The sequence below is a fragment of the Chlamydotis macqueenii genome, chromosome 22 (genome assembly GCF_036417535.1).
Source record: "Chlamydotis macqueenii isolate bChlMac1 chromosome 22, bChlMac1.mat, whole genome shotgun sequence".
NCBI classification, from domain to species: domain Eukaryota; kingdom Metazoa; phylum Chordata; class Aves; order Otidiformes; family Otididae; genus Chlamydotis; species Chlamydotis macqueenii.
In genome coordinates, this window is record NC_141577.1 from 6,836,086 (window position 1) to 6,856,179 (window position 20,094).

The 20,094-nt window shown below is 58.5% G+C and overlaps 1 protein-coding gene across 2 annotated transcripts in view; it reads left to right on the forward strand.

Annotated features, from left to right (window-relative positions):
* The window catches only part of NKAIN1 (sodium/potassium transporting ATPase interacting 1), a 33,307-nt gene extending 20,905 nt beyond the window's left edge, over window positions 1-12,402 (forward strand). Inside the window, exons 2-7 of one of the 2 annotated variants that reach the window (XM_086765001.1) lie at window positions 2,327-2,464; window positions 2,655-2,735; window positions 4,893-5,090; window positions 5,877-5,937; window positions 8,934-9,015; window positions 11,271-12,402. In XM_086765001.1, the coding sequence (XP_086621127.1) occupies window positions 2,327-2,464; window positions 2,655-2,735; window positions 4,893-5,090; window positions 5,877-5,937; window positions 8,934-9,015; window positions 11,271-11,280 (570 nt within the window). In that variant the 3' untranslated portion in view covers window positions 11,281-12,402. The remainder of the gene's footprint in view (window positions 1-2,326; window positions 2,465-2,654; window positions 2,736-4,892; window positions 5,091-5,876; window positions 5,938-8,933; window positions 9,016-11,270) is intronic. The other variant, XM_086765002.1, reaches the window with a different exon arrangement.
* The last annotated feature ends 7,692 nt before the right edge of the window (window positions 12,403-20,094 follow it).

Consider the following 20,094-nt stretch of genomic DNA (forward strand, 5'->3'; position numbering starts at 1 on the left):
CAAGCCAGGAGCGTCACTCGGAGCCGAAGACAGCGCTGTCCCAGCCCCGCCATGCCCCGCGCCAGGACTGCGGAGCCTCTGCCCCCGGCTCGCCCTGCAGCGCGGCTGTGCCTCAGTTTCCCCACTCGTGATACCGGGCGTAAGGTTCCCGTCCCGTCCTTGGCGCTTTGCAGGGGGAGCTGCGTCGCAGCCTCACTGCCTTTGTGCTGGGTTTCCAAATTTTCCTTAACCTTAGGCAGGACCTGATGGGGCTGAAAAAACCCAGGATTTGCTGGAATAACGGTGCCCACAGGATGGCATCCTTCCAGGATGGCTCCAGCAAAGCTTTCCGGTGCGGTTAGCAGCCCTCGCTCATCTGCGGGGAGACTGCGGTGTTTGCACCTAATTTCGCCTCTCCTTGGGATGAAGGATTCATTTCCACCAGGCTTTTCCCAGCTCCTTCCCCTTCAGCCTGCCCTGGCTTGACAGACTGGAATGAAGGAGCCGTGCGGGTGGACGCGCGTCGCTCCTGCTCCATGGGATGCTCCTGGAGGCTCTTCCCAGCCCCGTCCCTCGACTCGGAGACTCCCCGGTACCCAAAACACGCAACCTTCGCATCCAGCTCCCGCTGAGCAGCTCTGTCAACAGCCGCCGGATCGATGGGTGGCTGCAAAACCCCGAGCACCACGCTCCTTGCATCATTTATTATTTACATTCCTCAATTTAGGAGATTTACGGCCCGCTTGTAAGTATTTCCAAAGGCTGTTTCCTCGGAGAGTTTAAACAGCGTGGAAGTGAATTAAGCTGCAGTGCAAACAGCCTTGGTCCAGGGGCTCGGCTGCTCCGTTGCCTTTAATTGAAACTGGGGTCCTGCCGGCATGGATCCAGCTGATCCTGTCCCCCCCACAGGGGGCAGGGTAGGAGGTGGGATAGCACCATCCTCATCCTCAGCTCTGCCTCTGGCTTTCCTGCAGCTGGCAGGACAGAGCTGGGCTAAAGCCAGCGTTAATTAGAGCCCTCGCTAAGCCAGTTCTATGAGTGATGCTTTATGGACGGGGAAACTGAGACACGGCTGGCGGTTGCGCACACGGATGCGTTAGCTGTGCCTCATCCTCACAGAACACTTAGGGAAGGACTTCTGCCACCTCATTTATTTCCCCCCTGTGATTAGGACACATTAAGCCAGGCTGGATGGGCAGGGATGCTGTGGGGCTGCCCCACGGCCGTTACACCCGTGGGAGCTTCAGGGAATGCCAGGAGGGAGCTCCCCGAAATCCAGATCACTGGGGGAGCTGCTGGTGAACGGAGAGGGGATGCAAAGCCCCTTTTCTCCTGCACTTGTCGGGATGAACTCTCACTTCTCTGCCAGGATGAGAGTCACTACGCCAGGAGGGGAAACTGAGGCACAGTGCCGCGGGGAGGACGTGGGGCCGCGGAGCTCGCAGGGTCTATGGGGTGAATCTGGGGCATCTGAGAGCAACGGGACAGGGCTGTGCTGTCCAAAAGGTAAATGTAAAGAGTTCTTTTTTTGTTTGCAAGGCTGCTGGAGACACATCTTGGTGCAGCCCTGTCCCCGCACCTTTGGGGAGTGTGGCGTCCAACGCACACCAAAGTTCCCTGAAAGTTCCCTGTAAAACCATTGCCTCATCAAATCTCCATTTTTTAACCTAAAACCATCAGCGAACCCTCCAGCGCTCCTGTCTTACCTCTGCTACCCCCTTTCTTTAAGCTGATTCTGGAATGAAGAGGAACAAACCCCGGGCCGGTGGCAAATGGAGCCGTAAATGAGCGCTGAGGTAACGGGCAGACCACGCCGGCTGCCATCCCCGGTTTTGTGCGCTGTGCCATTTGTTAAGCCGCGTCACGTCCTTGTCGATGAACGACAAAAGATACCGACGATCAAAACCTAACGGCATTAAATAGGAAGGCACGCGACGAGCTGGTGTGGACGGGCAGAAAAATCACTCGCAAGATGCTGGGGGACCCCACGCACGGCCTGAGCGGGAGGTTTTCCCTGAAGAAGTTGAGCTCAGGGATAAACCCAGCCTGAGGGTGATTTTTGGCAGGGCCCAAGATCTAAGCGTTGGGGAAACTGAGGCACGGCGGGTGCTGGTGGGGCAGCAAGCTGGCACCTCCCCGCTCCCTTTCTCAGCCCCCGTTATTTCGGATAACACCCCGCTCGCCGCCACGCGTTCGCCCACCGCTGGCCCACGCGTCCCGCAGCCGTTTCAGCCTGTTGTGACTCGTTATCCCTGGGGTTTCCCATTAATTACCGACTGCTTTTTGCCTTTAGCGTCCCGGGAGCCACTGCGGTGACCCGTGCCTCCCCTCCTTTGCTCTGTTGCAGGTAGCGGCGCTGGAGAGGCAGATCTTTGATTTCCTGGGCTACCAGTGGGCACCTATCCTGGCTAACTTTTTGCACATCATGGCCGTTATTCTGGGTATTTTTGGGACCATCCAGTACAGATCCAAATACCTCATGATGGTAGGTACCGCCACGGCTGCCGTGCCGCGTGCATCGCCGCCCCCGGGGATGGCTCAGCCCCAGGTCCCCTTCCGTACCCACACCCAAATCCCCGTGGATCCGGTGGGATCTGGCAAATGGGGCAGAGAGGGGATGGACCGGGGGGTGTCAGTTCGGCACGGCGTGCCCTGACCTGCTCTCTTCCTGGCAGTACGCGGTGTGGCTGGTGCTGTGGGTTGGCTGGAATGCCTTCATCATCTGCTTCTACCTGGAGGTCGGACGCTTGTCGCAGGTAAACCCCCCCAGCCTGCCTCTTCTTCCTCCCTCCATCCTTCCTTCCCTCCATCTCCATCCTCCTTCCCTCCATCTCCATCCTCCTTCCCTCTCTCCGTCTTCCTTCCCTCCATCTCCATCCTCCTTCCCTCCATCTCCATCCTCCCTCCCTCCATCTCTCCATCGTCCTTCCCTCCATCTCCATCCTCCTTCCCTCCATTTCCATCCTCCTTCCCTCCATCTCCATCCTCCCTCCCTCCACCTCCATCCTCCTTCCCTCCATCTCCATCCTCCCTGCTCTCCTGTTGCTTGCCCTCCTCCTCCTCCATCCCCTGCCCCACAGCTCAGCCCCCCAAAAAGGGACTTAGAGCCTGTGGGTATCCCCACCCTGGCAGCAAAGCACCCACTTGGGTGCTGGGGGTATGTCCCGGCTGCAGCACTGAGCACCCAGGGGTGTGGGGGACGGACAGAGGGACAGTCCAGGTCAAGGCGGGGCGGGGAGGCTGGGAAGCAGAAGAGCCAGATTAATGAGGCTGATTGATAAGCGAGGAATTGCAGAGTGCTCGTTAGTCACTGGCGCTGCCAGGGTTTATAGGGTGCAGAAACGGGACGGCACCGGTTCCTAACGTGCTGGCAAAGAGACAACGTGGAGAAGGGACACAGGGACCAGGGATGAGCAACGAGGGGAGGGTTTGGGGCAGGGTCTCCAGCAGCTCAGCTGGCGGTGCAGGGATGGGCAAGGCAGCGGGGTGGGAGGAGGACACCCCCCTGCTGCAGATTCCCAATTTTCTGGGGTCTCCCAGAGCTCTGCAAGTGCCGCTTGGCCCTGGAGCACCCAGCAGTGGCAGAAGAGCAGCTGAACATCGTTAATGGCTTGGGAAACCCACCCGTGGCGATGGGGTGAGGATGTGAGCTGGGCCGCGCCTCTCTGCCCTACCCCGGGCTGTTAAATTATTACACAAAAAAAGAGCAAAACCGAACATAATGATGCAGCATCGCCAGGTGGTCTGAGCACCCTCAGCCACGGCTGGGGCACCCGCTGCCAGGGTGCTGCGGATGCTGTTCCCTTGTGCTCGGGGACACGGGGCCCAGCTCGCTCTGTGGCTGCCCGCAGCAGGGAGGAGGGCTTCTCGGCGGGGTTCACAAGGCCAAAATCACCTTCCCGTGTTGTTGCAGGTTGGTTGAGGCTTTTCTAAAAAGCTGAAATGCCAGAGATGTGCAGCAGGCACGGAGGATCTGCTCCCACTAAGGGTTTTCAGTGGAAATCCCTATCTCTCCGTGATGCTGCCGTGCCGGGACACCCCCTCTTTGTGCTTCCCAGCATCTAAACCCACATCCTTCGGTTTTAGAAACCAAAACCCACTTGCTTTCTATTTTTCTCTCCCCCGCCCACAAAATTGTTTTAATCCCAGCTCTGTGATTCCCTACAAGGGCTGCTCAGCGGGTTTCCCAGCTCCCTGCAGACCCCAGGGCTGGGTGGGTGCTCACCCAGCCGCATCCCAACCCGTGCGGTTGCCATCTCCGCCGGATCCACGGGCAGGGGCATTGGCACCGCTTGTGCCGCGGTGCCGCCCGGGATCACAGAACAGAATCACAGAATGGTTTGGGTGGGAAGGGACCTTTAAAAGTTGTCGCACTGCCACCTAAAAACTGCCGGAGATGAAAGAGGGAGAGCCCCCCAGCCTGGCAGCGGGCTTGCGAGGAGGGGACGCGCATGAGCGAGGCCCCCGCAAGGCTCCGCGGGGCCGGGGGCCGACAGCCCGAAACAGCGGGGGAGGCAGAGGGGATTGCCCTGCATCCCTGGGCCGCGCTGGCAGGGTGATGCCATGGCCCCGTCTCTCGGATGGCTGGGCGCGGCTGGCAGCATCGCAAGTGAGGGCTTCCCTGCGTCAAGGCCAAGTTGCCGCACTGGTGACCGCTCCGTGACATCGGTGATGTCACCCGAGCATCGTGGCACACCTGGGTGCTGTTTGACCAAATAGTCCATGACACTGGTGTGAGAGGAAGCCGCAAAGCTTCGGGAATGCTGGCGGCGGCTGCACTGCATCCGCGTGGTCCGGGTGCGTGCGATGCTTGTGGAGCATCCTTGGGTTGGAAAAGCCCATGTTCTATCCACCTGCTCTGCAAAGAGCCCCCTCTCCATGGTCTCGCCTCCTCCTCTGGTCCCCTCCCGCAGGACCGAGACTTCATCATGACCTTCAATACCTCACTGCACCGCTCGTGGTGGATGGAGAACGGGCCAGGCTGCCTGGTGACGCCGGTGATGAACTCCAACCTGGCGCCCGAGGACCATCACGTCATCACCGTCAGCGGCTGCCTGCTCGACTACCAGTACATCGAGGTGGTGAGCAGCGCCACGCAGATATTCCTGGCGGTAAGGGCAGCCGCCGGTGCCTTTCCTCCCCATCCCAAATTGCGAAGTGAGAGAGGGGACAACAGCAGGGACCGGGGTCAGCAGAGCTGCCGTGGTCCAGCTGGAGATGTCCCGCCGTGCCATCACACATCCATGTTATAGCATTGAGGGCGGCGTTGGCTCAGGGCTGGGGAGAGAGGAGCAGATGGAGCTCCTGGGGGTGCTGCCCACCCCAAAACCTGGCAGGCCGTGGGCTGGGTGCTGCAGGAATCGTGGATTTCTCGGTGTAACGCACCCAGGCGCTGCGTTGCCAGAGTGTGAGCTGGCGGGATGTGCTGCTTTTACTGGAAAGGGGGCTCCTCCCTTCCTGGCGGCTGTCTCACCCCATGGGAAGGTGCGGAGGGGACATACCTGGATGCAGAGCTCCTAGGGAGCCTTGAGGGCCTGTAAGAAAACAAGGCTTTAAAGAGAATTGGGGTCCAGAGCAGCTGCCATGCACCCACCAAAGAGGCACCCAGCGCCTCTGCGCTGCCATCCCAGTGTGGTGCCAGCCTGTCCCCCCTGGAGCCACCACCCCTGTTCCTCCAGCACAGCTGAAATCACCCAACCCCGCTGCACCCCAAAGCAGCCCCTGGCCCCACTGGAGATGGGCTCCAGCACCGCGGCAGCTCTGATCCTGCCCAGGGTCCCCCGTGGATGCTCCCCGGCACCCACCTTGCAGCGCCCACCTCCGTCCCCCCACCGACACCGTGCCGGTTGTGGTGCCCATCGCCTCGATAACCCATTTCTCTGCTTTTTGCTTCTCAGCTCTTTGGCTTCGTCTACGCCTGCTACGTCAGCAAAGTGTTCCTGGAGGAAGAAGACAGCTGTAAGTGCTTTTGCTGTCAGTTGCTGTCAGTGCCTCGCCTGACGCCGGCCAGCACCTTCCCGGCACGGCAGGGGACGAGGGAGCAATGCCTGGGCTGCAGGCCGGTGAAGAGATCCCTTTAGTTGGGGTTTTTGGCCCATTTTTCCATCCCCAATAAGGCGGATGCGCTGGGGTGCAATGTGGCACCCGGTGCCAGCCGTGGTCCCCCTCTTCCAGCCTCAGTGCTGCACCCCGGCCAGGGCTGGGAAACGATGAGGACGGGGACAGCGAAGCTCACCCACGGGACCGCAGCGCTCGCAACCTCCCGGTGCAGGAACGGGACCGGTTTCATCCAACGCACAGGGTGGGGATTCGTCCCCGCACCAGCCCACAAAGCGGCTGAGATGGTTCCCAGTTCCCAGTCCCCGCACCAGCATCACGGCACCTAGCCTGGCTCCCGTCGAAGCCGGGATGCTTGGGGAGGATTTGCGGCCAGCATCGCTCTCCCCGCTCTCCCCGCTCTGATCCCAATCCAGAGCATCTCCTCTGGGGCAGAGGCCCTGGTAAATTCACGGCGAATGTTCCTGCTGGTGCGGATCCGGCCCCGCGGGGGCTGCGGGAGAGCTGTCCTCCCCGGCTCACGTCTCCCGGAGCCAGCCATCGCCTGCCGCCCACAGCTTGGGGACGATGAGATGGGAAATGTTGTGTCCCCTTGGCCGGCACCCCCACGGCCAGCGAGGCGGCAGGGTCTTCCTCCCCACCTCCGGGTTTTTCACGCCAAAGCAGGGGGAAACCCAGCGATTTCAGCGAAGTTCCAGGGTAATTTTTACACAGTCTGCATTGTGTTTTCCGATCCCACGGCGATCCCTGCGAACACCCCTCCGGAAGCGCTGAGCATCCCGGCCCCAGTTCACCAGGCGGTTAAGGCTGTAGCCATCCAACCGCATGAAATGTTCATCTGCCGTTAATTAATTGGTGCCAGCTGGCAGCTCCTGGCAGCCGACCGCAGGCAGGGATGTGCTGCAGCCGCCGGCGTGGCGAAAGCCACCGCCATGCGCTTGGCATCGGGCTCTTCCCCCCGCGGCGTCAAGATCAGCGTCCCTGCACGCAGGCACGGCCACAGCCCGGCCCAGGAGATGCCGGGGTTCAGCATCCCCGCGTTTTTCCTCCTCCGCTGCTGGGAAGCGGTGTAGCGGAAAAGGAAAATCTCCGTGTGAAATTGGACGCTGCCTGTGGTAATAACTTGTTTCTGCACCCGAGAAGCTGGCAAAGGGGTTTATCTCCCGCCGGTGGCTTTGAAGCGTGTTTGCATTCAAACAAACTCCGCATTCAATACTTTCAATATTAATGCTGCTGGAGCCCGAGATTCCGATGCGGCTGTTTTAATGGAATATCTTATTAGATTGGGAAATGGGTGGATGGTGTCAACATTGAGAGCTGGCTCAATATTAAGTCAGGAGGATAGATATGCTGGGAAAACTGGGCTCCCCCTTCGAGCTTCCCGCTGTTTCTTGGACACCCGTGTGTGAACCCACCCGGGTCGCGCTCCGTGGGGATGGATACATCGGTTTGGGGGAGGCGGGCGGCGCTGCGGCTCCTGTAACGGCTCGGATACCCCAGCCTGGCTGCGCGCAGCACCCGTTTGTGGGCTGGCCGCGCAGCCGCTGAGGGTCCCAGTCTGGGGGCATGCGGGATGATAGTGGGAGAAGCTGGGGTACCCCAGGCACCCATCACTCCCGCTGCCTCCAGCCGGGGTGCAGGGCTGGGATCTGCCCCCGTGGTTCCTCCAGCAAGCGCCCAGGGCTCTGCTGGCCACAGAAGGAGGAACTGCCCGGATGGAAATCGCAGTCGTGAAACCTGATATATTGGTGTCTGCAATTCCCCTAAATGACAGGCCTTAAACGAGATGTAATTCCCCCGTAATTCTCCTTAAATGCCCACTCCGGAGACAATAACAGGGTAATTTTACCCACTTTGAACAACCTGCAGCTCAAGGGCTGTTGCAGTGGGGAGAAGAGAGCCGTAGGGATCTCTGCCAGTCGGACCAGCTCCTTTCCTCCATTTCTCACCAGCGCTTTCCTGGGATGCTAGAGAACCTGGGACGCTGTGCTGGCCCAGGGTGCCGCCGGGACCCGGGAGGTTGGAGCAATCCAGGGTGCTGCTGCAACCTGGGATGCTGCACTGCCCTGGGATGCTGGATTTCCCTGGGATGCTGCCATGACCTGGGATGCTGCACTTCCTTGGGATGTTGCTGCAAGCCAGGATGCTGTGGCAACCCAGGATGCTGCGATGACCCGGGATGTTATGGTGTCCCAGGATGTTGCAGCAACCAGTTGTGGAGCCCCCAACATCAGAAGGACGTGGAGCTGCTGGAGAGGGTCCAGAGGAGGCCACGCAGATGCTGAGAGGGCTGGAGCAGCTCTGCTGTGAGGCCAGGCTGAGAGAGCTGGGGCTGTTCAGCCTGGAGAAGAGGAGGCTCTGGGGAGACCTGAGAGCGGCTCCCAGTGCCCAAAGGGGGCTGCAGGAAAGGTGGGGAGAGACGCTTCAGCAGGGCCTGCTGGGACAGGATGAGGGGTCATGGTTTTAAGATAGAGGGAGACAGATTCAGATTAGACATTAGGAAAAAAATTTTTGCACTGAGGGTGGTGGGACACTGTCCCAGGTTGCCCAGAGAGGCGGTGGTGCCCCATCCCTGGAAACATTCCAGGCCAGGTTGGCCGGGGCTCTGAGCAACCTGATCTGGTTGGAGATGTCCCTGCTCCTTGCAGGGGGGGTGGACTGGGTGGCCCTGAAAGTTCCCTTCCCACCCAAACCACTCTGTGATTCTGTGCTGTACATCTCTGGGTTGCTGCGCTTCCCTGGGTTGCTGGGGTGTCCCAGGATGCTGTGTCTCCCCATGATGCTGCTCCAACCTGGGATGCTGCAGGAGCCACGGGTGCCATCGGGGTGGTGGGAGGCAGGGAAATGGCCCTGCTGCCCTCCCCAGCTCACCTCGCTGCTCTCCCCACTCTCTCCAGTTGACTTCATCGGCGGGTTTGACTCCTACGGCTACCAGGCGCCACAGAAGACCTCACACCTACAGCTACAGCCGCTCTACACGTGAGTCCGCGCCGGGCCGGGGGAGCCTTGGGTGCTCAGGGGCACAGGAGCCCCTCTAAGGTGCCCCACCGCTCCATCGTAACCCAAAAGATTTGGGGCTGGGGGTCCACTTGGCCTCAATATAAAGCCCAGAGGCTTCCTCAGGCAGGGCAGTTTTCAGGGGGATCGTGCCCTTGGTTTGCTGTTTGCTGTTTTTTGTTGCGGAGCCTCAGTGCGCAGGGGCTGCCCGGGGGGAGCAGCAGCTCTCCAGATAAGTGCTGCTGAGGTTTTTTTCCCTCTCCCTTAGCCATTAAGCTTAACTAGATAAACACTCAAATGAGATAAGGCTGCAGAATCTAAAGGGATTAGCCTCGTGCGGGCTTTGCCGGGTGCCAAAAATTAATTATATTTTAAGCCGTCTATGCAAATTCAAGGGCACGCCACGCAATTAGAGATGCAAAGAGGGGGCTGCGGTGTAACAAACGCTTTGCGCTATTGCTCGGCCCTCCCCGGGTGTTTGGGCACACACCATCCCTCCTGTGCCCATGCTGGAGCACGGGTGCCGGTGAGCACCCATGGGTGCTGTGCCCCCCTGCATCAAGCTGGTCCTTCCCCAGGAGCCTCCCAGGTGAGAGCGGGCCCTGGCAGGACGGGAGCTTCCCGGGATGGGGATGCAGTGGGTGGCACCGGCATTTCACTCCAGGGTGGGTGCGATGCTGGGACCCACATCCCAGGGACGTGGGGTGGGCACAGTGCCCAGGTGCCCAGGTGCCCACCCTTGGGGGGACCCAGGAGAGCGCTGTCCCACAGGTGGGACACATCCCATGGATGGTGTCCCCCAGGGAACCCCTTCAGACCTGCCTTGGTGGGACAGTGCAAAGCCACCACAGGAAAGGCAGGGAGCGGGGGGAGCCCTGCTGACCCCCTCCTGCCTGTGGCCTCCAGCGGCATGGGGGGCACAGGGGGCTGCTGCGGGCATTTGGGAATACCAGTGGGAACGTCAGGTGGGGGGAATATCTGTTTTAACTGTACAGGGGACCCAGAAGCTGATGGTGGAGAAACTGGCGCTGAGATGCCGGGATGGGGAGACACCAGTGGGTGCAGAGGTGCTGGGAAAATCCCTCTCCTGCCTTTCTGGGAGATGTTTAACCCAAGCCCTGTCTCCTCTGCAAAACCCAGTGCTCCCCGGCCGCCCAGGCCCTGTTTCAGGGTGATTGGGTGGGGGGTTGGAGTTGCACGCCTGGGGGTGTGCTGTGTAAAGGTACCCGGAGCATCCCGACCCGAGGTGATGCTGGGGACGCTCTGCCTGGCTCCCCGGCACACGTCCAGCCTCCTGCCTCGCTCCCTGCCTGCAACGACCCCGTGGTGCTGCCCTCCTTGTCCTTAGATTGCTTCCTAATTAATCAATCTCGCTGGGGCTGCCACAGGCAGGGCCTGGGAGGGTCCCGACCAGCATCCTGCCACCGCGCTGCCAGCTCCCCCCTGCCCACAGCCCCCTCTGTCCTACCCTGGCAGCTTGTTAATAACCCAGCACCCAATTAACGCAGCTGTAATTTATATCAGGGCGCCTCCGTCACCCTGTCGGCGGTGGCAGGACAGGTTCACGGAGCTGGGGGGACACAGCCTGGCCCCAAGGTGGGAGACGCTGGGTCCCAGAGTGGCACGGTGACACCCAGGGGGGACAGCGGTAAGGCCATCGCAGTGGGGGACACAGGGGTCTCGCTGCCACCCGGCACCCAGGAGAGAACGTACAGGGTGCTGTCCTGCCTCGGTGGAGCGGAGCGGGCCACTCATGTCCCCAGGGGACACCCGGGCAGGGGGCACGCGGGGCTGCCGTCCTACCCTGAGAAATGACAGCTTGTTCTGCAGTCAGCAATTAGCTGTAATTGCATTAACGGCGGGGGCGGGGGAGGGTTTCCACCCAGCGGAAGGACGAGGATGTGCCATGCTAGCGCCCGCTCCTCCTCCCCTTGGGTCCCTCCTGCCGTGGCACCCACACCGTTCCCCACGCCGCGGTGAGGACCCTCGCCTCCAAAATCCCTCCCGCAGCACATCAGGAAGGTGGGAAATGCAGGTTGGGAGCCAGCCGCTGAGACCTGGGCAGTTGTGACAGGAGTGTGCAGTGGCAGGGGGTCTGCAGGGGGTCTGCATGCTTGGTCCTGCGAGGATGGGGGGCTTGTTTCTAGATCTGGGTGTGAGCTCCTTATCCCCACGTGGGGACACGTGGTGGGGACGGCTGCCCGGACCTCGGCCTCACCTCTCCCATCTCTCCCCAGATCCGGATAACCTCCTCCCGCCCTGGATCCCGCCCCAGCCCGCCGTGGGACCCAGAGGCCACCGGACCCCCTTAGAAGGAACTGTCCCACACCCGATGACACAACCCCCGGCGACGGTGGGGGATGCAACGCCGAGCCGCCTGGTCCCCTCCTGCCTCCCCGTACCCCACAAGACCCTGAAAACGGAGCCAAAAGCTGCGTGTCCCTCCCACCCTGGATCCCTGGATGTCTCCAAGGCCAAACCACCGACCCAGGGGGGTTGGATATGGCGGGACCCCCCCCAAGCCGTGCCAGCCCCCTGGGCTCCCACACCCTCCCCAGGATGGGGACGTGGGGACGCACGGGGAGGTGGCATCGCTCACCAGACACCGTTTTCTTCTGTTTCTCCCAGCCTGGTTTTTCCTTGGAGCAGTGGAGCCTTTCCTAGCGTGCCACACAGGAGTGGGGGCCCGGAGCAAGACTGGGGCAAAAACCAGCTGATTTGGAGCAAACTGGAACTGGAGTGGGGATGAACAGGGCACGGAGAGCAGCTTTTTCCTCCACGGGGCTGGGACAACGTCCCAAAACGCCAGGGCTGGGAGTCGGGCTGGCCCCAGATATGGGGGTTTTGCTCCCAGAAGGAATTTTCCAGCCCCTCTGGTTGGATGAGACAGTGTCCGGGATGCCCCCCTTCCCTCGAGGAGCTGAATCTGGCCATCAGCATCTTGCCTCGACCCCCCCCTCCAAATCTGGGGACATGGAGGGGACAGAACACCCCAAAATCCGCCTGCAAGCCCCCCCCCCCATCCCTCCCACATTTTGGGGAGGTCTTGCTCAAATTTGGCAATACTGACGCTGCTTTCGACACAGCCCCTTTCTGGCTGTTTTAATGAATCTCATGAATGTTTTGGGTTGGGTTTTTTGTTTTTTAATTTTAAATTATTGGGGTTTTGTTTTTTTTTTTTAATTTAAAGTGCCTGAGTAGACTCTGGCTGAGCACGCCCTTCGCCCCCCCAATGCTTTGCTCACTCTGGGGGCTGCCTGGTGCCCCCCAACCCCTCACCCGGGGGGACCCAGCTCTCACCCCCCACACACCCCAGCCCCTCCATCCATGGGGGGTCTCGGTGGCAAATCCATCCACCAGGATCGGTGGCAGAGGAGGGGTGACAGCGGCACGGGGGGAATGATTATTTTGGGGTGGGAGGATGCGTAAGGTCCGTTGGGCAGCAATCACGTTGCAAAACGAAGATGAGCAAGGGCGTTGAAAGCCTTGGAAGAAACTGGAAGGAGAAAAAGCAGTGTCACGAAGCATCCCAGCTCCCCCCAGCCTCCTTTTTCTCCTTTTTTTGCCCGGAGGTGGGATGCGGTTTCTCCTGGGTCAGCATCAAGCCCACCCTTTCCATCTGGGAGCAGGGCTGGGGTGGCAGCAATTTTTTGCCTCCCAGGGGTTCTTCCTCCAGTCCTGGGGGTTATTTGGGGATCTTTTTTGCAACCTTGAGTGTTTGTTTGTTGGTTTTTTTTTTTCTCCTTCCCATCAAGCCGCCGAGAAGTGCCAACGACAGAAGCTACCCGAGCCCAAACCCCGGGGGGGACGGGCTGCGTCCCCCGCCAGCCCCTCCGCTGCCTCCAGCCAAGCTGCGAACTTTACAGGCAATAATTTTTCCACCCTTTCCACTCTTTTTTTTTTCCGAGGAAAACAGTGTTTTTCAAGCAACAGATCCCCCGCTGTGCCCCCAGACAAATTCCCCCAACGCTGCTTAGCCCTGGGGACAGTAGCATCTCCCGGGTTTATTTTCTCCTCCAGGACCAAGGATGCTCTTGCTGACCCACCGTGGGATGGGATGGGATGGGATGGGATGGGCAGGCACTCCCCTGCTCGAAGCCGTTCTCCACCCCAGCGGGAAGCAGAAGGAAAAGCTTGCCGTCATCTAAAACTCATTGCAAAGAGCTTCCCTCCCTCCTGAGCTCGGCAGGAGCCAGGCACCGGCGCTCTGCGACCTGTTTTTTTCTTTTCTGTTGGCTTGTTTTTATATAAGACTGTATTTGTAACGTGAACTGAGGATTTCTTTTCTATTCTGTAATTATAAAAGTTGAAGGAAAGTTTCATCCGATGGCTACTCTGGTTTTGGGGCATTTCCCTTCCTTGTGCAGTTGAATCGATTAAAAAGTGGTGGGATTTTTATTTTGCTCTTTTTTTCCCCCTCCTTCATGCTGCCTGCTCTCTCCCGTGGGCTCAGCATCCCCCAGCTTTGCTCTGCCTTATAACCCAGCGCTTTTCCGTGGTGCCCGGGTGAGATTCTGCCTCCTGCCTCTCTGCCCACACAGGTGATTTCCTCCCTGGTAGCAAAATAACAGAAAAAAAAAAAAATTAAAAAGCAGAAATTCAGAGAAGCAGCATCCTGCGGGCCGGGTGAGGGTACCACCCACCCCACGATGGGGGATGCGTCAGTGCCCAGCACATCCCATCCCTGGGCACGGGGGCAGCCGGCGGGGTCTGCAGCCCCCCTTCTCCTAAGAGAAACAGTAAGAAATCCCCAAGAAAAATATGAAGACCCCCTGGAGTGTATTTTTCAGACTGAGCTCCTGAAACAAAGTTTTCCAGCTGTGCCAGGGGCGAGAGCAGGGATTCCCTGGCAGGAGGTGCCAGGTTGTGGCCGCAGCCCCGTGGGAAAAGTTTCCTTCTCCCTCCAGATATTCCCGTTTTCCATCACCAAAGCAACAATTCTAATTCGGTTCAACACCGCCCCTTCGGGGTACTGCTTGCTGTGCACGCGCTTCCATTTGAAGCATCTGAAGCCGTCTCGTTTGCCCTGTTTTTAATTGATGCCAAATGAGAGGCGGCCACCTTCTGCTCCCAACCTCGGCCTGTGGTTCTTCCCCCCTTCGCTGCCTTTTCCGGCCAAACAGGAGACGGAGGGGGGCAACAACATGGAACTGGATTTTGTTTTTCAAATCAAAATGGAAATGTGGTGAGGCCAGGGCAGCAAATAAGATGTCTGCGGTGACGTCGAGGACCAGAGCGGCCGGATGCTCCTTCTGCCCCAGGCTGAGCTCCTCGCAATGCTTCTGCTCAGCAGCTCCAACCGGGGTGTTTTGTCACCAGCTTTTCGGGGGACAGTGTCCAATTTGATTTGTTCCCAAATCTCTGTCCCTGTGGGAAGCGAGCCTTCGTCTCTGTAAGGGTTCTCCTGTCCCCAGCCGGGACAAATGCTCCTGTCCCCAGCGTGGTGGTGCCGGCCCCGGCAGCCCTGGGTGTCCCTGGGCCAGGGTGGGTGGCCCTGAGCGGATGTCACCAGGGCACCCGCAGGCCCTGCTGGCTCAGCTCCGCTGCGGGACCCCATCCCAGTGGTCTGTTTTTCATTAAAAAAGGCTAAAAGCAGGGTTCCAGACCTAAAATCCATGGATTTTAGGGGGGCGTCCAGGGATGGAGCAGGCGCATGGCCATCCCTGGCCATGGGGATGGTGGGGTGTCCCAGCACCCAAAGCAGGGGGTGCGGGGGGTGAAGGTGACCCCCAATGGCTCGCGGGGGATTCCCCCAGTGTGGGGGGAGATGACCGGCCCTTGGCCTCCAGTGAGTCCGTAGGGAAGGGACCCAAAGGACCCCTCAGCGTGGGTGCAGTCGCTGGGACGGGCACCCAGTACCTCCGTGGGCAGTGACGTGTGTTTCGGTGAAGCGCCATCAAACAAGAGCCATCCCATGCCTTGTAGGTACCCAGGAAGGGGGGAGGATTTTTTGGGTGGTGAGCAGGGATGGAGGCCTCCGTGGGTGACAGCAGTCAGGCCAATCGGACCCCATGGCTGTGGACTAGGGAAGTGGGTCAGCATCCCCACAGTCCCACCGGAGCATCCCATGGCCACGCTGCTGGAGCATTGGTGGCCATGCTACTGGAGCATCCCACCACACTCCTCCTCATCTGGGGATGAAGGAGGAAACCTGTTTGCCTGCCCACAGCCGTTGATTTACCTCTTGTAAAACACCCTCCTGTCACCCAGCCCCGTCCCAGCTCTGGCCGCCCGCCCAAGCGCGCCGGGAAATCTCCGGCGGTCACAGCGCTCCAGCCTTCGGCCTCGCCACGCCCGTGTTCTGCCTCCTGCACCTTGGAGGAGGCTGGTAAGGGGAGGTGAGCACCAAACTGGAGGCTGAAATAGGGATCTTAAAGTGTTCGTCAACTAAAATCTTTAATTTTGGGAAGCATCTTCCAGTTTATGGCCCAGCATTTGTGGCCATTAAATTTGTTGTCCTTTGTCCAACACGGGTGGGGAGGAGGCAGCCGTTGCTGTGAAACGCGGTTGCGGGGCTGGGAGCCATCCCCCAGGTACGGGAAATAAAAGCGCTTCACGTGCGCACGCTGGCTGGGTGAGGATTGCGACGGGCAGTAATTCAGAAACGGGTCTGGAACCGGTGTCGGGGTTTTTCCTGCAGACGCTGCCATGGCACGGCTGGTGAGCTGCCTCCCAGCAGGGATCTGGGCACACTGGGAAGGTGGCACTGGTGGGACTGGGAAACACGAGGGGTGGCTCTGGAACCTTGCTGGGGGGGATTTTATTGCGGTTACTAAAGTGACCCCAAGGCGATGGCTCCCCGCGGCCCTGGGCTCGCTGGCGCTGGGATGGGGTTGTTTCTAGCAGCCCCTCCAGAAGCCACGGCCACCGCCACCCGCCCACAGCCCCCACGAGGGAGAGGCTCCCCAGCTCCAAAACATCCCCACGGCACAGAAAAAGAAAGACAAATACTTGGGAATCTGTTTTAAAAGCAAAAAAAAAACAAAACACCCATCCTGGCTGGGGGCAGTGCCTTATTTCCCAGCGTTCCCAAGCGGGGCGCGGGGTGTGGGTGCTCTCGGGTGCAGCCGAAGCCACCCTGCACGTGGCGGGGCCGCCGGCGGGGCTCAGCGCCACTCCAAAACGTCTCCCCCAGAAATCCTCTAGCTCTGGGGCAAGCCCCAATGGGTTTTGCTGGTCCAGCTTGGGGTCGTGTACTTAAAATTGAAATATCTAGTTAGTTAGTTTTAAATAGCATTTATTTACCTTTAAAATGCATTTATTTATTTATTTATAACTAAATAGATTTACTGCTTTATTTATAGTAAATAAAAACAGATTATTTATTATAAGCAAATATATTAACTTATTTATGGTAAATAAAATTTATTATAAGTAAATATATTAACTGATTTAATTATTTATAGTAAACAAAAATAATTTATTCATTATAAGCACATATATAAAAATTATTTACTTACCTACTTTTAAATAGATAAATTAAGTAAGTAAATAAATAAGCTTAAAAGGTAAATAAATAAGCTTAAAAGTGAAAGTGTGAAACTGCATCCACAGACAAAGGACAAAGCTGTACTGGGGGTTTCAGGAGTTATAACGACTCAGATTTTCATGTCTTATACTAGAGGGGCTTTTTGAAACCAAATCACCAGCCTGCAAACACCGATTTTGAAAGTTTTTCCCAACCGGAGTGCTGGGAAACCGCGTTTTGGAGGCGGCTTCGTGCCGTTGGCGCGGTGTTTGCGGCCAGCGCGCAGTCCCAGGAGGACGGCGGGGCTGAGATTTGCTTTGTGGATAATAAATCCCCTGGGTTTGGGGCTGGAAATCCAGCGGGTGGGTCATGGGTCTCCCCCCAAGGCAAAGCCAACGGCATCCCAGCCCTCGCCATACGGAGATAAATGGGAAAAATTCGGGATATGGAGGAGAACCAACCATCCGCTTCCTGGCTTTTCCCTGCTCTCCATTGCCTTTCCGCCCCTTTTTCCCCGGGCTTCCCCTCCCAGTTTCTCTTTGCACATTTAGAGCCACATTACCCAAGTGGGATCATTTTGAAACGGCAAAGCCAGCACGCAACCAGCTGCCAAATTTTTGGGGGTAGCATCGCAGCTCCTTTTCCCTGCACCCTGAGCAGCATCTCCCGCGCCACAGCCACATCCCACCAGCAGTACTGGCATCGCCGGCTGGCTCCCGGGAAACCCAGCCTGCTGCTAGGCTATCGTTGCCGGTCGCCAGCTGAACCTGGGTGCCATGCACCCCCCCCCGGGGCCCTCGGGCAGGGCTGGGCACTGGCACGGGCCTGGTGGAAGAGGTGAAGGCGGCCGACGGCCCAACATTTCATTCCCGTCCCAGCGCGGCTCACAGGGAGAGCAAGCGGCAGCGCCTTGGCTGGGAGCATCACCACGTCTCCTTCATTAGCTGCGCGCGTTACGTTCTCAGATCACCTGTTTCTCTTGGGAAATGGATATCAAAACGTCTCCTGCCTTTCTGCCTTCCCCAGGAAAGCCTGAACTCCTTTCTCCTCCCAGTTTGCAGCCGTCTGCCCAGCGGGGAGGACGCTCAGCACAGGAGTGGGTGCCTCGCCCCCCGGGTCCCCGCAGACGAAGGGTTCATCGCTCCCATCAGCTTCTTACGGTTTTACAGCCGTAATCTGATTTTCAGAGCTGCAGGGGAAATTTTTCAAAATAAAAACAATATGAATGGCACTGGCTGACCCAACATGAGATGTCCCCTCCCCTGCTCCCACCCCAGTCTGAAGCTGGGACACGGGTGCAACATCCCCAGCAGCGATGCTCTCACTGCCCCTAAAACTACCAGGGCACCCCAAATTTAAAAAGCATGTGAATGTGGGTATTGCAGCACTACCCTCAGCCAGGAGAGGGTTTGGGGGGGCTTGTGTTGAACCCCTTACACCCTGGGCCAAGCCAGTCCCTCCTCACAGCCGCCGTCCCCTGCCTGGCCGTGGCTGAGCTGTAATTACAGAGTCCAAGCATCTCTTGCCACTATCATGTGAAGAAACCCTGTGCCACCATAAACAGGAAGGGCAGGAAGAAAAACGAGTTGATTTTCTTCCATCCCAACCCCAGCAAAGAAATAGCTGAGGAGCAACAAAGGACTAATTTACCCCGCGCAGAACCGCCAGCTCCCTCCCGCAGCCGCGGGACCCCAGCGAGTCACAGATGTTAAGGAGTAAAAAAGCCGCTTTCACAGCCTCAAACAAAGGCATAGAGATGCTTTTCAGGGATTCGAGGAGAGCTGTAGATCCGGCTGCCACGGCCCTAGGTGTGCCGAGTTAAAACACGGCTGGTTCCAGGGAAACGGGAGCGGCAGCGAGGCCGGTAGAAGGCGGCGGGTGAATGGGAACAACGTTTTCGTGCTTGGGGGGATGCTCACTGCTTGCTTTTGCTGGTAAATTGATTAAGAAACGTATCTTGGGCCTTACTTTTCCCCCTTTGATTCCTCAGCAGGGATGGATGTTCCTCCAGTGGTCCCCAGCAGGTGGAAGATGGAGTGCCATTCCCAAGGGACACTCCTGGCACCACGCTGCCCAGCAGACCTGTGCCACGGGATGGGTGTGAGACCCTCAAAATCCCCAGCCCCACATCCCTAAAATATGCGTTTTGGGGCTCCCATCACCTCCGCTCCCAGCTGGAAGGTGATACATGGCTGAGTGTGCACCCAGGTGAACTCTGGATGGACGTGGCCACCTCGGTGGGAGTTCTTGGGCTTTCTCTGCCGGCCATAGTGCACCCGCGGGCACACGCACAATTTTTGGCTGAAGATGCACAACACATGGCTCATCCTAGGCAGAGACTAAAGAGCATGACGAGTTCCCTGCAGCCTGCCAGGAGCTGGCTTCTCCTGAAAGATGCTGCACGTACATATACAGCATATATATCTCTATATGGACCACCGGCCCCATCGCTCCTCAGGAGAGCAGCTAAGATGCCTTTGCAACATCATGCTCCAGTCCTGCAACAGATCCAAGCTCCAAATCAGCTGGCTTTTAGCTCCAGAGCATCAAGAAGGGGTTGGAGATGGGCTGAAGTGTGCCTGGGACCTGAAAACACGGAGGAGAAAGGCAAGCCACAGTCAGGGCAACGAGGGTGGAGTTTGCAAGGGATTTGGGGGCAGGACTCCTGCAGCAGCACGCTGGTCCCAGTGCCACAGCGGGCAGGACAGGGGACACATCCAGGTGCTGGGAGAAGGTGGGAGCCAGCATGGGCAGCTGGCTGGGCAGGGAAAGCTCTGTTGTGTTCCTGCAAGTTGAGTGAGTGCCGGTTGTGTCACACCATTCTCCAAACTTCTCTGCCTGCCCCATGTTGTTCCCGGCATCGGTGCCTCTTGCTCTGGGTGGTTTGGCTGTGTCTCTGGGGCCTTCTCCATGCATGCGTTGGAGCCACTTTCCCAAATTCTCCCTGCAGACCCCGTTCACCCCAACCAGAGCTGCGCAGCCAGCAAGGCGGGTTTTTGCACATGAAAGCAATGGACATGCAACCAGCTGTGACCACCATGCGTTACCTCCCACGCAAGGAATGTGCATGGGAAAGGTCTCAGGGCCAACGGCTCCAGGGCTGGCAGAAGGATGCACGTCCCTTTGTCACCATGAGCACAATGTCTGGGTGTGAGCTGGAGTAAATCCACGCGCTTACAGTCAAGATGGGTGCAAGAATAGGGAACAGAATCATAGAATCACAGACTGGTTTGGGTGGGAAGGGAACTTTCAAGGCCACCCAGTCCAACTGCCCTGCACAGAGCAGGGACATCTCCAACCAGATCAGGTTGCTCAGAGCCCTGACCAACCTGGCCTTGAACGTTTCCAGGGATGGGGCATCCACCACCTCTCTGGGCAACCTGGGACAGTGTGACACCACCCTCAGCCTAAGAAATTTCTTCCTTGTATCTAATCTGCATCTCCCTCCCTCTGTTTTGAAACCATCACCCCTCGTCCTGTCACACCAGGCCCTGCTGAAGAGTCTCTCCCCACCTTTCCTGCAGCCCCCTTTGGGCACTGGGAGCCGCTCTCAGGTCTCCCCGGAGCCTCCTCTTCTCCAGGCTGAACAGCCC